Source organism: Bufo gargarizans, chromosome 2 (genome assembly GCF_014858855.1).
Source record: "Bufo gargarizans isolate SCDJY-AF-19 chromosome 2, ASM1485885v1, whole genome shotgun sequence".
Taxonomy (NCBI): domain Eukaryota; kingdom Metazoa; phylum Chordata; class Amphibia; order Anura; family Bufonidae; genus Bufo; species Bufo gargarizans.
The window spans coordinates 465,034,570-465,052,157 of NC_058081.1; the positions used below are offsets into that span (position 1 = coordinate 465,034,570).

The window sequence follows — 17,588 nt, forward strand, 5'->3', positions numbered from 1 at the left end:
ACAAAGTTGCAATATTCGCAATTAATATTCACTATTCGAATATTCGAGCTCAACACTAATACACACATATCAGTTGCAAGAAAAAGTATGTGAACCCTTTGGAATGATAAGGATTTCTGTACAAATTGTTCATAAAATGTGATCTGATCTTCATCTAAGTCACAATAATAGACAATCACAGTATGCTTAAACTAATAACACACAAATAATTAAATGTTACCATGTTTATATTGAACACACCATGTAAACATTCACAGTGCAGGTGGAAAAAGTATGTGAACCACTAAACTAATGGCATCTCAAAGAGCTAATTGGAGTGAAGTGTCTTCCAACTGGAGTCAAATCAATGAGATGAGATTGGAGGTGTTGGTTACAGCTGCCTGCCATATAAAAATTTAAAAAAAAAAACACCAGTTCTGGGTTTGCTTTTCACAAGAAACATTGGCTGATGTGAATGATTCCTCACACAAAAGATCTCTCAGAAGACCTACAATTAGGAATTGTTGACTTGCATTAAGCTGGAAAGGGTTATAAAAGTATCTCCAAAAGTATCTCCTTGCTGTTCATCAGTCTATGGTAAGACAAATTGTCTATAAATGGAGAAAGTTCAGCTCTGCTGCTACTCTCCCTAGGAGTGGCCTTCCTGCAAAGATGACTGCAAGTGCACAGCGCAGACTGCTCAATGAGGTGAAGAAGAATCCTAGAGTGTCATCTAAAGACTAACAAAAGTCTCTGGCATATACTAACATCCCTGTTAGCGTATCTACGTAAAACACTAAACAAGAATGGATTTCATGGGAGGACAGCATCTACTGTCCAAAAAAAAACATTGTTGCATGTTTACAGTTTGCACAAGAGCACTTGGATGTTCCACTGCAGTACTGGCAAAATATTCTGTGGACAGATGAAACCAAAGTTGAGTTGCTTGGAAGAAACACACAACACTATGTGTGGAGAAAAAGAGGCACATCACATCAAGATCAAAATCTCATCCCGACTGTGAAGTATGGTGGTGGGGGTATCATGGTTTGGGGCTGCTTTACTGCGTTAGGGCCTGGATAGATTGCTATCATCGAAGGAAAAATGAATTCCCAAGTTTATCAAGACATTTTGCAGGAGAACTTAAGGCCATCTGTCCACCAACTGAAGCTCAACAGAATATGTGAGTTTGCAACAGGACAATGACCCAAAGCATAGAAGTAAACCAACAACAAAATGGCTTAAACAGAAGAAAATACGCCTTCTGGAGTGGCCCCAGTCAGAGTCCTGACCTCAACCCGATTGAAATGCTGTGGCATGACCTCAAGAAAGCGATTCACACCGGACATCCCAAGAATATTGCTGAACTGAAACCGTTCTGTAAAGAAGAATGGTCAAGAATTACTCCTGACCATTGTGCCTGTGTGATCTGCAACTACAGGAAACCTTTGGTTGAAGTTATTGCTGCCAAAGGAGGTTCAACCAGTTATTTAATCCAAGGGTTCACATACTCTTTCCACCTGCACTGTGAATGTTTACATGGTGTGTTCAATAAAAACATGGTAACATTTAATTCTTTGTGTGTTATTAGTTTAAGCAGACTGTGTTTGTCTATTGTTATGACTTAGATGAAGATCAAATCACATTTTATGGCCAATTTGTGCAGAAATCCATATTATTCCAAAGAATTCACATACTTTTTCTTGCAACTGTATATATTAAAAATGTACAAAAATGATAATTTAAGATTACCATAAAGTAGATATATTTAAAAATACTTTTGTAGATGTTTACTTTCTTAAAGTTCACATATTGCTATTTATGTCCATTGTGTCTTTCGAGAGATATACAACCCAGTATACTAAATTAAATCCTGCAAATGCCACTGGGAATAATATTCTTGCATATTGGTCTATTTTGCTAGTTCCACTTAAAGTGTTTGATGACATTCCGAGCTGTGAAAAGTCTGCAGGAGGAACATTGATTTGTGGACAGTAAGATGCATCATATGATGGTAAGTTGTCTTCCAGTGATACATTTCCTTGAGCAACCATTGAGTTGATTCTTTTCTTTAAGTTACAGTTGGAATCAGAATGCTGTAGACAGAGCAAATAGTCATAAGTTAATATTCCATGCATTACTTATTGTGACTCAGTTTGGTATGGTAATAAAATCATATATGGGGACATTTATCAAACTGGTGTAAAGTAGAACTGGCTTAATTGCCCAGAGCAATCAGATTCCACCTTTCAGTTTTCACAGCTCCTTTGGAAAATAAAAGGTGGAATCCTATTGGTTGCTATAAGCAACTAAGCTAGTTCTACTTTACACCAGTTTGATAAATGACCCCAATAATGCTTATCATTATTGTTATTATATACAGATTTTCATTTGACTTTACATCCACCTCAATTTCTTAGCATTTTATGGGTTCTAATTAACCACCTCCCGACCGCCTAACGCAGATATGCGTCCGGGAGGTGGTTGCTTTACTCCTCCTGGACGCATATACGCGTCATCTCGCGAGACGCGAGATTTCCTGTGAACGCGCGCACACAGGCGCGCGCGCTCACAGGAATGGAAGGTAAGCGAGTGGATCTCCAGCCTGCCAGCGGCGATCGCTCGCTGGCAGGCTGGATATCCGAATTTTTTAACCCCTAACAGGTATATTAGACGCTGTTTCATAACAGCGTCTAATATACCTCCTACCTGGTCCTCTGGTGGTCCGTTTTGTTAGGATCGACCACCAGAGGACACAGGTAGGTCAGTAAAGTCGCACCAAACACTACACTACACTACACCCCCCCCGTCACTTATTAACCCTTTATGAACCCCTGATCACCCATGATCACCCCATATAAACTCCCTGATCACCCCCCTGTCATTGATCACCCCCCTGTCAGGCTCCGTTCAGACGTCCGTATGATTTTTACGGATCCACGGATACATGGATCGGATCCGCAAAACGCATACGGATGTCTGAATGGAGCCTTACAGGGGGGTGATCAATGACAGGCGGGTGATCACCCATATACACTCCCTGATCACCCCCTGTCATTGATCACCCCCCTGTCATTGATCACCCCCTGTAAGGCTCCATTCAGACATCCGCATGATTTTTACGGATCCATGGATACATGGATCGGATCCGCAAAACACATGCGGACGTCTGAAAGGAGCCTTACAGGGGGGTGATCAATGACAGGTGGGTGATCACCCATATACACTCCCTGATCACCCCCCTGTCATTGATCACCCCCCTGTAAGGCTCCATTCAGACGTCCGCATGTGTTTTGTGGATCCGATCCATGGATCCATGGATCCGTAAAAATCATGCGGACATCTGAATGGAGCCTTACAGGGGGGGTGATCAGTGATAGGGGGGTGATCACCCTGATCACCCCCTGTCATTGATAACCCCCCTGTAAGGCTCCATTCAGACGTCCGCATGTGTTTTGTGGATCCGATCCATGTATCCATGGATCCGTAAAAATCATGCGGACGTCTGAATGGATCCTTACAGGGGGGGTGATCAGTGACAGGGGGGTGATCACCCTGATCACCCCCTGTCATTGATAACCCCCCTGTAAGGCTCCATTCAGACGTCCGCATGTGTTTTGTGGATCCGATCCATGTATCCATGGATCCGTAAAAATCATGCGGACGTCTGAATGGAGCCTTACAGGGGGGGTGATCAGTGATAGGGGGTGATCACCCTGATCACCCCCTGTCATTGATCACCCCCCTGTAAGGCTCCATTCAGACGTCTGCATGTGTTTTGTGGATCCGATCCATGTATCCATGGATCCGTAAAAATCATGCGGACGTCTGAATGGAGCCTTACAGGGGGGGGTGATCAGTGACAGGGGGGTGATCACCCTGATCACCCCCTGTCATTGATAACCCCCCTGTAAGGCTCCATTCAGATGTCCGCATGTGTTTTGTGGATCCGATCCATGTATCTATGGATCCGTAAAAATCATGCGGACATCTGAATGGACCCTTACAGGGGGGGTGATCAGTGACAGGGGGGTGATCACCCTGATCACCCCCTGTCATTGATCACCCCCCTTTAAGGCTCCATTCAGACGTCCGCATGTGTTTTGTGGATCCGATCCATGTATCCATGGATCCGTAAAAATCATGCAGACGTCTGAATGGAGCCTTACAGGGGGGGTGATCAGTGACAGGGGGGTGATCACCCTGATCACCCCCTGTCATTGATCACCCCCCTGTAAGGCTCCATTCAGACGTCCGCATGTGTTTTGTGGATCCGATCCATGTATCCATGGATCCGTAAAAATCATGCGGACGTCTGAATGGAGCCTTACAGGGGGGGTGATCAGTGACAGGGGGGTGATCAGGGAGTCTATATGGGTGATCACCCCCCTGTCATTGATCACCCCCCTGTCATTGATCACCCCCCTGTAAGGCTCCATTCAGACGTCCGCATGTGTTTTGCGGATCCGATCCATGGATCCGTAAAAATTATACGGACGTCTGAATGGAGCCTTACCAGGGGGGGTGATCAATGACAGGGGGGTGATCAGGGAGTCTATATGGGTGATCACCCCCCTGTCATTGATCACCCCCCTGTCATTGATCACCCCCCTGTAAGGCTCCATTCAGACATTTTTTTGGCCCAAGTTAGCGGAAAATTTTTGTTTGTTTTTGTTTTTGTTTTTTCTTACTAAGTCTCATATTCCACTAACTTGTGTCAAAAAATAAAATCTCACATGAACTCACCATACCCCTCACGGAATCCAAATGCGTAAACATTTTTAGACATTTATATTCCAGACTTCTTCTCACGCTTTAGGGCCCCTAAAAAGCCAGTGCAGTATAAATACCCCACATGTGACCCCATTTCGGAAAGAAGACACCCCAAGGTATCCCGTGAGGGGCATATTGAGTCCATGAAAGATTGAAATTTTTGTCCTAAGTTAGCGGAAAGTGAGACTTTGTGAGAAAAAAACTAAAAAAATCAATATCCGCTAACTTATGCAAAAAAAATAAAAAATTCTAGGAACTCGCCAGGCCCCTCATTGAATACCTTGGGGTGTCTTCTTTCCAAAGTGGGGTCACATGTGGGGTATTTATACTGCCCTGGCTTTTTAGGGGCCCGAAAGTGTGAGAAGAAGTCTGGGATCCAAATGTCTAAAAATGCCCTCCTAAAAGGAATTTGGGCCCCTTTGCGCATCTAGGCTGCAAAAAAGTGTCACACATCTGGTATCGCCGTACTCAGGAGAAGTTGGGGAATGTGTTTTGGGGTGTCATTTTACATATACCCATGCTGGGTGAGAAAAATATCTTGGTCAAATGCCAACTTTGTATAAAAAAATGGGAAAAGTTATCTTTTGCCAAGATATTTCTCTCACCCAGCATGGTTATATGTAAAATGGCACCCCAAAACACATTCCCCAACTTCTCCTGAGTACGGCGATACCAGATGTGTGACACTTTTTTGCAGCCAAGGTGGGCAAAGGGGCACATATTCCAAAGTGCACCTTTCAGATTTCACAGGCCATTTTTTACAGATTTTGATTGCAAGGTACTTCTTACACATTTGGGCCCCTAAATTGCCAGGGCAGTATAACTACGCCACAAGTGACCCCATTTTGGAAAGAAGACACCCCAAGGTATTCCATGAGGGGCACGGTGAGTTCCTAGAATTTTTTATTTTTTGTCACAAGTTAGCGGAAAATGATGATTTTTCTTTTTTTTTCTTTTTTCCTTACAAAGTCTCATATTCCACTAACTTGCAACAAAAAATAAAAAATTCTAGGAACTCGCCGTGCCCCTTACGGAATACCTTGGGGTGTCTTCTTTCCAAAATGGGGTCACTTGTGGCTTAGTTATACTGCCCTGGCAATTTAGGGGCCCAAATGTGTGAGAAGAACTTTGCAATCGAAATGTGTAAAAAATGACCGGTGAAATCCGAAAGGTGCACTTTGGAATATGTGCCACTTTGCCCACCTTGGCTGCAAAAAAGTGTCACACATGTGGTATCGCCGTACTCAGGAGAAGTTGGGGAATGTATTTTGGGGTGTTATTTTACATATACCCATGCTGGGTGAGAGAAATATCTTGGCAAAAGACAACTTTTCCAATTTTTTTATACAAAGTTGGCATTTGATCAAAATATTTTTCTCACCCAGCATGGGTATATGTAAAATGACACCCCAAAACACATTCCCCAACTTCTCCTGAGTACGGCGATACCAGATGTGTGACACTTTTTTGCAGCCAAGGTGGCCAAAGGGGCACATATTCCAAAGTGCACCTTTCGGATTTTGCAGGCCATTTTTTACACATTTTGATTGCAAAGTTCTTCTCACACATTTGGGCCCCTAAATTGCCAGGGCAGTATAACTACCCCACAAGTGACCCCATTTTGGAAAGAAGACACCCCAAGGTATTCCGTGAGGGGCATGGCGAGTTCCTAGAATTTTTTATTTTTTGTCGCAAGTTAGTGGAATATGAGACTTTGTAAGAAAAAAATAAAAATAAAAAATCATCATCATTTTCCGCTAACTTGTGACAAAATATAAAAAGATCTATGAACTCACTATGCCCATCAGCGAATACCCTAGGGTGTCTACTTTCCGAAATGGGGTCATTTGTGGGGTTTTTCTACTGTCTGGGCATTGTAGAACCTCAGGAATCATGACAGGTGCTCAGAAAGTCAGAGCTGCTTCAAAAAGCGGAAATTCACATTTTTGTACCATAGTTTGTAAACGCTATAACTTTTACCCAAACCATTTTTTTTTTTTGCCCAAACATTTTTTTTTTATCAAAGACATGTAGAACTATAAAGTTAGAGAAAAATTTATATATGGATGTCGTTTTATGGATGTCGTTTTTTTTGCAGAATTTTACAGCTGAAAGTGAAAAATGTAATTTTTTTGCAAAAAAATCGTTACATTTCGATTAATAACAAAAAAAGTAAAAATGTCAGCAGCAATAAAATACCACCCAATGAAGGTCTATTAGTGAGAAGAAAAGGAGGTAAAATTCATTTGGGTGGTAAGTTGCATGACCGAGCGATAAACGGTGAAAGTAGTGTAGTGCCGAAGTGTAAAAAGTGCTCTGGTCATGAAGGGGGTTTCAGCTAGTGGGGCTGAAGTGGTTAACTCAGTTTCATATTTTTTTATTTTTTTTTAGAAACTTGTCATTATACTCTACATTTGGAAACTAGCAAAATGTTGCAATTGTGGCATTTTCCCACAGCTGCCCCACTTCTCTGGGGAAGCAAGGGCACCATTACTCCCACTGATCCACTTGCTCTAGCAGCCAGAACCTGCTTACCCTTTGCTACTCACCAACAGTTGATCTGGTCGCCAAGGTCCTACATGCTTTCTGCAGGCCGCAGCCTGTGCATGTCAGCAAAGGCCTCTTTGCCTCTCTATAGGGAAAACATGTTTCCCGACTCATAAAGGACCAGCACACTCACCCTATTTGCTTCCAGCCAATGGCTTACTACTTGCTACTTGTTTGCTTTAGGTTCCTAGCTTACTGGTTTATCCAGTGAAGGTTTTGCTATTCCGATTGTTTATCTGATTTTGATTCTCTGCTGCCTGCCATATGGTCGCCATGCCAGTGTTGCGGACCATAAACTGCATCACCCGTACCGCCCGTGTAAACTCCAAATTTTGGTGCGGACCCATTGACTTGAATGGGTCCGTGAACTGCAAGATACACCAAAAGATGGCACATGTCCTATCTTTTGTGGAGAAAAAACACAGTTTGCCTCAGTAAGTCAAAGTTCACTCATGTATTGTGATTATGGGACTGTTAAAAAAAAAAAATCCTCCAAATGTACGCTTTAAACATATGCATCTCTGTAGCTAAACAAATGCACATATCTGATATAGTGATTAGGGATGAGAGAATCGATTTTGGATGAAACATCCGAAGTCTATTCGCATAAAACTTCATTGTACCTTGAAAGCCGAACCAGAGTTCGGGAAATAATTTTTTACAGTACAAATGAATTTATGAAGTTATTACCCGAAGTCTCACGAGACTTTGCGATGCAATAACTTCAGCTCATCGGAGCCAATACATTCTAATACTGTACAGAGCTCCTGCTCCGTACAGTATTGGAACAAAGTTTTATGTGAATTCACTTCGGATGTTTCAGCTGAAGTCCATTCGCTCATCCCTAATAGTGATGATAATGTCTGTACAGCTCTGTGGTATGAGTCTGTGCTATATCATTGAGTAAAATAAATAGAAATATCTGCCAAAAATCCTGTTGAATTGCATATTATTAGTAGCCCATTGCACATTTTAGTACAGTTGCGACAACCAAATGCTTAGGCTAACTTCTACTAAAAGAACTTAGATAATGATAGTCTATGGGCACATTAAAATTGTTTCTAGAGATTGAATATACAAACCGGATTCCAAAAAAGTTGGGACACTATACAAATCGTGAATAAAAACTGAATGCAATAATGGAGGTGGCAACTTCTAATATTTTATTCAGAATAGAACATAAATCACGGAACAAAAGTTTAAACTGAGAAATTGTACCATTTTAAGGGAAAAATATGTTGAATCAGAATTTCATGGTGTCAACAAATCCCCAAAAAGTTGGGACAAGGCCATTTTCACCACTGTGTGGCATCTCCCCTTCTTCTTACAACACTCAACAGACATCTGGGGACCGAGGAGACCAGTTTCTCAAGTTTAGAAATAGGAATGCTCTCCCATTCTTCTCTGATACAGGGCTCTAACTGTTCAATCGTCTTGGGCCTTCTTTGTTGCACTTTCCTCTTTATGATGCACCAAATGTTCTCTATAGATGAAAGATCTAGACTGCAGACTGGCCATTTCAGTACCCGGATCCTTCTCCTACGCAGCCATGATGTTGTGATTGATGCAGAATGTGGTCTGGCATTATCTTGTTGAAAAATGCATGGTCTTCCCTGAAAGAGATGACTTCTGGATGGGAGCATATGTTGGTCTAGAACCTGAATATATTTTCAGACATGCAAGCTGCCCATGCCACACGCACTCATGCAACCCCATACCATCAGAAATGCAGGCTTCTGAACTGAGTGTTGATAACAACTTGGGTTGTCCTTGTCCTCTTTGGTCCAGATGACATGGCGTCCCAGATTTCCAAAAAGAACTTTTAATCGTGACTCGTCTGACCACAGAACAGTCTTCCATTTTGCCACACTCCATTTTAAATGATCCCTGGCCCAGTGAAAACACCTGAGCTTGTGGATCTTGCTTAGAAATGGCTTCTTCTTTGCACTGTAGAGTTTCAGCTGCCAACGGCGGATGGCACGGTGGATTGTGTTCACTGACAATGGTTTCTGGGAGTATTCCTGAGCCCATTCTGTGATTTCCTTTGCAGTAGCATTCCTGTTTGTGGTGCAGTGTCGTTTAAGGGCCCGGAGATCACGGGCATCCAGTATGGTTTTACGGCCTTGACCCTTACGCACAGAGATTGTTCCAGATTCTCTGAATCTTCGGATGATGTTATGAACAGTTGATGATGATAGATGCAAAGTCTTTGCAATTTTTCGCTGGGTAACACCTTTCTGATATTGCTCCACTATCTTTCTGCGCAACATTGTGGGAATTGGTGATCCTCTACCCATCTTGGCTTCTGAGAGACACTGCCACTCTGAGAAGCTCTTTTTATACCCAATCATGTTGCCAATTGACCTAATTAGTGTTAATTGGTCTTCCAGCTCTTCGTTATGCTCAAATTTACTTTTTCCAGCCTCTTATTGCTAATTGTCCCAACTTTTTGGGGATTTGTTGACACCGTGAAAATTTGAATCAATGTATTTTTCCTTTAAAATGATACATTTACTCGGATTAAACGTTTGATCTGTCATCTACGTTCTATTACAAATAAAATATTGACATTTGCCATCTCCACATCATTGCATTCAGTTTTTATTCACAATTTGTTTAGTGTCCCAATTTTTGGGGAATCCGGTTTGTACTACCAGTCCTATAATAGAAATGCCTATTCTTGTCCACAACTGCGGACAAAAATAGGACATATTCTTTCTTCTTTGTGGTGCCACAGAACAGAAGTACAGATGCGGACAACACACAGTGTGCTGTAAGCATCTTTTGCGGCCCTATTGAAATGAATGGATCAGCATCCGTTCTGCAAAATTGTTGAACGGAAGGGGACACAAATATACAGTCTTCTGAATCATCCCTTACACACCATGTGTGCTGAGGATGGAGGCAAGGATTAGGTTGGGCTCACCGGTGATTGGCCTAGAAGTATGGGAAAGGAAGTCTAGAGCAGTATAGTACTGGCAGACTGCCTGTATTTGGAAATGCCCCAGGCTTAAAAAGAACTGCTGGATGGAGGATCAGTATACTTGGACAGCTAGAAGTTAATATAAGCAGACCAGCACACTGGAGTAGGCCGAAATGGATCCTCAGACTGTCTCCAGCAAAAGCAGAAGTTAATTTGTAAGAAGCTCCTTAATTCAGTTACTTTAAAGTAAGTAGGCAAGTAGCAATCAAAGTAAAAACACAAAGATGTTTCTTTACTTGCCAATAAATAGTTCAATAAGTAAACAAATGTCTCTAGTTACATATGATCTAAGTCGTTCCAGGTCAATCTGTAGTGTTCTAAAGTCACTAGAAATGATTAATTGCATTATGCGGTAGGTCAAGATAGCATTCTGGCCTTTATTATTTTAAATTATTAATTGCTATGTTCTGCCTTAAAGCACTTAGTGGTCCATACTTTCACTGCATTGTTTGCAGACCATAATGCAGGTGACTTGGGGTGGGTTAGTGAGTTGAACAAGTTCTTCAATAGGTTTGACCAGATACCTGCCCCTCCCCTGACCCAATCTAGATGGGGTGACTGCTATAAACAGTCACCCCATCTTCTTCCCCCAACACTACAGTCACTGCCTGTTCACCTGTTAGCAACCTATTACCACTCTCCCCCTCTACACCAGAGGACTCCATCATTCACCCCCCTCCCCACATGCCCACCTTGTCCTTCAGACCAACTGTGTGGCATCATGGGTCACATGTTCAACATGAGCCTGAGGCTGGGGAAGGTTTACATGCCCACCTTGTTGCTCAGACCAACTGTGTGGCATCATGGGTCACATGTTCAACATGAGCCTGAGGCTGGGGAAGGTTTACAGCTGTGGAAGACCTCCTGTGTGGTACCAGTGCCAAAGACCTCACATCCGAAAGACCTCAGCAGCTACAGGCTGGTAGCACTGACCTCACACTTGATGAAGACCCTCGAGAGGCTGGTTCTCACACTGGTGAGGTCTTCATTGGATCCACGGCAGTTTCCCTACTATCCTGGCATTGGGTGGATGATGCCATCACCTACCTCCTGCACCGATCTCTAACTCACCTGGAGAGGCCTTGAAGCACTGTGAGGATCATGTTTTTTTATTTCTCTAGTGCTTTTAACACCATCCAACCTGGACTTCTGAGGGACAAGCTGGAGATGGCAGAAGTGGAAAACCACATGTCACATTAGATACTTGACTACCTCACAGAACGCCCACAGTTTGCTAAATCTCAGGGTTGTGTCTCTGACAAGCTGATCTGCAGTACAGGGAAACCACAGGGAAATGTGCTGGCACCGTTCCTCTTCACCCTCTACACTGCAGACTTCTCCATCAACTCCCCAGGCTGCCACCTACAGAAGTTCTCTGATGACTCTGTCATAGTCGGCCTTATCACAGGTACAGTGTTCATTTTAGGACATGGTCACATATCATAGTCAAGTATCAAAATAATGCCAATGTGACACATGACCCTGACACCTGACCCTGACACCAGACACCTGACTTTGACACCTGACCCTGACCCTAATACCTGACCCTGACACCTGACTCTGACCCGACCTGAATTTCTCCCGAGTAAGGACATACCCCATATGTGGACATAAAGTGCTCTTCGGGCGAACTACATGGCTCAGAAGAAAAGGAGCGCCATTGGGATTTTGTTTGTCCAAAATCGCAATAGCGCTCTTTCTCTTCTGAGCCGTGTAGTTCACCCGCAGATCACTCTACATCCACATCTGAGGTATTTTCTGACTCGGGAGAAATTGGGCTATAAACTGTTGGGCCAACAAGTTAGTTTGCTCCCCCATCAGATTCACAAATTGTTCACTGAAAAAAATAAAAATAAAAAATGTCATATTCAGTGAAGCCCACTGTGCAAATCTGGATTCCTGGTTGGCCAACAAAGTCAGGAATCAAGGGCTCAAAATCCTCTGGGGTACAACAGCCAAGTTCGCCGGTAGAGGGCTCAGGTGAACTTGCCTGGTGGGCTGGAAAACTAGTACAAGCCCCAGGTTTGCTCATACTAGTGTGGGCCACAGGGTTCCTGGCATGGAGGGCTCCTGGCTCCGCCTGGCGGCGTCTCCATCGCCTTGGGGCTCATCATCATCACTAGATGATGAGGAGAACGAGGATGACAACAGGAAAGTGGGGTCATCCTTGTCCTCACTGGGGCTCTCGGAGTCGGAGAGTGGGCGTATGTCTCCTCGGCCGAGAACCTCCGGTGGGCCATCTTAGAACGCTAAAGGGGAGTGCGTGTGTAAAACTTTATTTAGTGTGGGGGGGGGGCCGTGTGTTTTTATATATATACCCTACCCTAACCAACCCTAACCTAACAGAATCCCCGAAAAATTGCTCACAGCCCAAAAGCTCGCAGCTCGTGCTCTTTTACAGCTAAGAATGCCAGCTACAGTCAGCGCACCTACAAAAAGAAAAAAAAATGCGCTTGCACTCTAAAATATGTGGAGGGGGGGCAAGCTGCAGCACCCCTGGGGGGATGGGGGTCGCACAAGTTGCTGTGGACCCCAGACACCCTCAGATCCGGGTGCTGCACACAAAAAATAACTTTTTTTTTTTTTTACTACCCCTGCCTATCCTAAAGCTCTCCCTAAATGTTTATATGCCAGATGGCACTTTATGGGGTCTCAGGGGCCACGGATGGCGGCGGATCGTGTGGGATGCAGATGGACCGACACAGGGCTCCTCTCTCCTTATTCACACAGAAGTCTGTGGGCAGGGAGAGTGGAGCTCCAGGATGTTATCTCCAGGTCAGTCCCTCCAACCAATCACAGGTGATCCTCATCCTCATCCTCCGTCACCGCCACCTCACAAGATCTACGGAGGGTGATTGGTGGTGTATATTACACCACTGATTACCCTCCTATTCCGGGTCACCGGAGACATGAATAACCTGGAAAAGCAGCGATCGCCGATACGGGGAAGGTCACAGGACCCCCCCTCGGCATTGTCACAGGGTGCCTTCTGAATGATTTCAGCAGGCACACCGTTCGTAACACTGCCCGCCACACAGTGGTGATCGGAAATACACAGGTACGCCCTGTGTCCATAAGAGGCTAAAGAGGCTCTGTCACCAGAATCAACCCTATTAGACCATACGTACTGCCTGGTAGGGCTCATTATGCTGATTATGTATGATAAATAGCTGCAGAGATTCATATACAAATAAACAATTTGAGCCCTCAGAGGCAGGGCTGAATATTCTGAGCAATGCTCTATAACACCCCCTGTGCTCTGCACACACACCCCTCCCCCATTGACTGACAGGGCTAGACAGCAGGCTGACGTCACAGCACCATGGTGATACCGCACATGCAGCCGTCAGCGCTGACCGCGGCAGTGTAAGGGTTAATGAGCCAGCATCAGTGTTTTCACCGATGCCGGAGCATACAGCAGGGGTCCAACTATTAGTGCCTTCCGGACACCTGCAGCTGATCGGGCAGGAGTAGCTCCTGTGCCGCCTGATCAGAGTGCTGTACCTGTATGGCGCTGGGATTTGTGACCATGTTTCCAGCGACATACATCTACAGCGCTGGTATCCTATGGGTTAATGACATATTATTTATTATAGTATATGCTATTAAAGAAAAAAACATATGTCTTTCTGGGGACTTCAACATACAAAGCCATTAATGTAACCTCCAAGCTATGACATTACCACATGGTTTTTCTATACTTAGAAGCTATCACATAGTACTGCCATCTGTATGATCATATATTGTGTCTGTGGATAAAGCAGTAATATGTATATCAGCTTTCTGAGCAAATCTCAGTGTGGTGAAGCTATAGCACACTGGGTGTATAATACACATATATACAGTAGATATGTATAATCCAGGATACAGCTCTGTATACAGGGCCCCCTTTACTATAGTGCTGCCCATGTACTCTTTTTTTATTTATTTTTTATTAACAATTTTTATTGTTTTCATTAGAGAGTCACAAATATCCATGGATAAAAAACTTACATACACATTTGCATAGGCAAGTTACAGATATAAGTGCAAGAAGCGAAATTGGGCCTATGACCGTCATAGGACTGGTATTTAGGTAATATACTTATTACAATTAATAACCGTAACATAACTGTTAGAACAAGAAGTAGACATGAATGACACCAGTGGATTTTGTCAGGGTTAGGGTGTTCGGCTCCCAATCTACGAGAATTGCCTATATTTTCTCCAGGGTGACCAAATTTGGAGGAAGGTCTGTCTTGATCTCAATTCCCAGTGGGAGATCTCTTCCAGTCTGTATATCTGATCTACTTTATTGATCCATTGTTGGATCTTTGGGATTTCAGGGGAAAGCCAGTGAGAAGGCAGGAGGATTCTGGCTGCTGCTAGAAGTATAGAGAAGAGGGAGGTAGTATGTTTATTGCTGCCCTCCATTCCCAGAGAGAGTAGAACCAATTCCGGGGTACAAGGGAAAGAAGTTTCGCATATCTGGTTGCTGACTTTAACTATCTCCGACCACCAAGTACCTATTAATTTGCAGGACCACCATATGTGAAGGAAAGTACCTTTCTCTTCCTGACATCTCAAACAGGAATCCGAAGAGCCAGGTTTATACAGGCACGTTTTGTCTGGGGTCTTATACCAACGTAACAGTACTTTGTAACTGTTTTCCTGTATACGGATACATCTAGATATCTTATGAGGGGTAATCAGTATCCTCTTAATTTCAGGAATTGACAAGGATCGATCCAAGTCTCTCTCCCATAATCCAATCGCGGCAGGTTTGGAGGTGGAGAGGAGGGATTTAAGAGATTTATAAATTGTTGATATTAACTTGGGAGGAGGGTGTAGGCTGGCTATCAACTTCTCAAACCAGTCGGTATCTTTTGGACGGGGAGTGTTTTTTGTGAGGTTGAGAGTTTCTTTTTTAATAAAGTGCATCAACATATAGTTGTGAGCAGACAGTCCCAATTTTTTGAGAAGTTCAGAATCGGAGGGAATACATCCCTCAGAATCCAGGATATCCGAAACAGGGAGTTTAGATGTTCTCAGGGTGGCAGGACAACTGTCTCTAAGTTCCTTAGGAGCCAGCTCCAAGATGTCTTTTAGCAACAGCAGAGGGGACGGTAGTGTTAGGGCCCGACTGTTGGCCAGGAACCACCCCCAAGCCCTCAACGTGCCACGAATCATGGGGTTAGGGATAGAACTGAAGGTCGGCGGTGGCCTACCAGCCAACAGCAGGGCCCGAGCTGGGAAGGGTAAAAAGACGTTTTCCAGGGCGATCCATATTTTGTGGGATGGACTCCTTATCCAGTCGACAGCCCTAGAGAGCTGGACAGCTCTCATGTACATTTCAGGGTCAGGCAACCCAATGTCGCCCTGTTCTCTGGGTTTAGAGAGTGTGAGAAAGGAGATACGCGAGTTGTTCCCTTGCCATATAAATTTGCGAATTATTTTATTTAGGGAGATAAAGAACGCCTTAGGAATCTCAATAGGTAGTACCTGTAGCAGGTAAGTTAACCTTGGAATGACTAAGGACATGAGCATGTTCTTCCGTCCGAACCACGATAAGTAGGGGAGGTCCAATGAGTCCAGCTGAGTAGTGATGGCTTTTAGTAATGGTTTGTAGTTAAGATTGAATAACTCTGGTAGGGAAGGGGTAAGTTTCACTCCAAGATAGGTTAATTGTTGCGAGTGCCAGTTAAAGGGGGAATTTTTCTGAAGAGAGGAAAGAGTCAGGGGAGAGAGGCCAACATGAAGAACCTGGGACTTGGAAGGGTTAATTTTAAAGTTTGACAAGGAGCCAAAATGGTTTAAGGTTGACAGGATAACACTTATTGATTTAGAGGGATTGGTCGTGAGGATCAATAAATCATCGGCAAAGGCAGCGAGTTTAAGTTCTATACCCTTCACCAATAAGCCTCTGATGTCTCTCTCCTCCCTAAGTGCCTGCAATAAGGTTTCCATAACTATTACGAAAAGAAGGGGGGAGAGGGGACACCCCTGCCTCGTACCATTCCTGATGTGAAAGGGGGAGGATAGAGTTCCGTTAACAGACACGGATGCCGAGGAGCAGCAGTACATGGAGAATACCGCATCGATATAGGGTTCAGGGAACCTGAATTTGGCCATGGTTAGTCTAATATAGGTCCAATCGACTCTATCAAATGCTTTCTCGGCATCCGTGCCCATCAGAACCAGGGGGATGGATTTATGGGAAGCAAAAAATAGGGCATCGAGAACTTTCATAGTGTTGTCTTTTCCCTTGCGTCCCTTGACGAATCCCACCTGGTCAGGACCAATTAAATGGGGTAAAAAGTTCTGTATTCTAGAGGCTAACATTTTGGCCATTAATTTGAGGTCAACGTTGAGTAATAAGATCGGGCGATAACTAGTGCAGGACGAGGGGTCTTTCCGTTCCTTGGGAATTACTGTAATGGTGGCTCTAGTCATATCTGCAGAAATGGGATGGTTTTGCATAGCTAAGTTACATATAGGGAGCAGGAAAGGGAGGAGGGAATTTTTAAAGGTTGAGTAATAGGATATGGGGAGGCCGTCTGGGCCTGGGCATTTACCTTTGGGGGTGGAGTTAATGGCTCTTGTCAATTCTTGAATGGTAAATGGTTGCACTAGGGAGTTACGCTGGGTCTGAGTAAGTTTCGGTAGATGGATAGAATCAAGGAACTTGTTAATATTATCCTCTCTTCCAAGGGAGGGATCAGGTAGGGCAGAGGCAGGCAGATTGTACAGCTCCGCGTAGAAAAGCTTGAATTGCTCAGCAATCTCTTCTGCTTTGAAAACCAGGTCTCCATTGGGAGTCTTAATAGATTGGACATATCTAGAGTCCCTCCTTTGTTTAACTCTCTGCATCATAAATTTAGAAGCCTTATTTCTGTGGGCATAAAACTTTTGCTGTGCAGATAGGAAGAATTTAGCTGAGCGTTCATTTAAGAGGTTCTTAAGATCCGTCCTGAGAGAAGTGAGTTCATCTAATTGTTGAGCAAGAAGAGATTGCTTATGAGCTTTTTCCAATATGTGAATCCTTGCTAATAAGGAAGAATATTTTTTTTCGGACTCCTTCTTTAAAAAGGAGCAAAGTCCAATCAACCTGCCCCTGATATATGCTTTATGGGCATCCCATAATACATGGGGGGAAACATCTGGAGTGTTGTTAGTTAAAAAGTATTCATCTAGGAATGAGGTGATCCGAGATACATAATCTGGGTTTCCCAGCAGAGACTCATTGAACCTCCAATTGACAGTTCTTCCTCTACCACCAGGGGGTTGAAAATCACAGAAAACCGGGGAGTGGTCTGAGATTGTGATA

The 17,588-nt window shown here is 43.8% G+C and overlaps 1 protein-coding gene across 1 annotated transcript in view; it reads right to left on the bottom strand.

Annotated features, from left to right (window-relative positions):
- Window positions 1-1,784: 1,784 nt before the first annotated feature.
- The window catches only part of GABRA6 (gamma-aminobutyric acid type A receptor subunit alpha6), a 111,655-nt gene continuing 95,851 nt past the window's right edge, over window positions 1,785-17,588 (bottom strand). Inside the window, exon 9 of the mRNA XM_044277834.1 lies at window positions 1,785-2,075. Coding sequence (XP_044133769.1) covers window positions 1,785-2,075 — 291 coding nt within the window. The remainder of the gene's footprint in view (window positions 2,076-17,588) is intronic.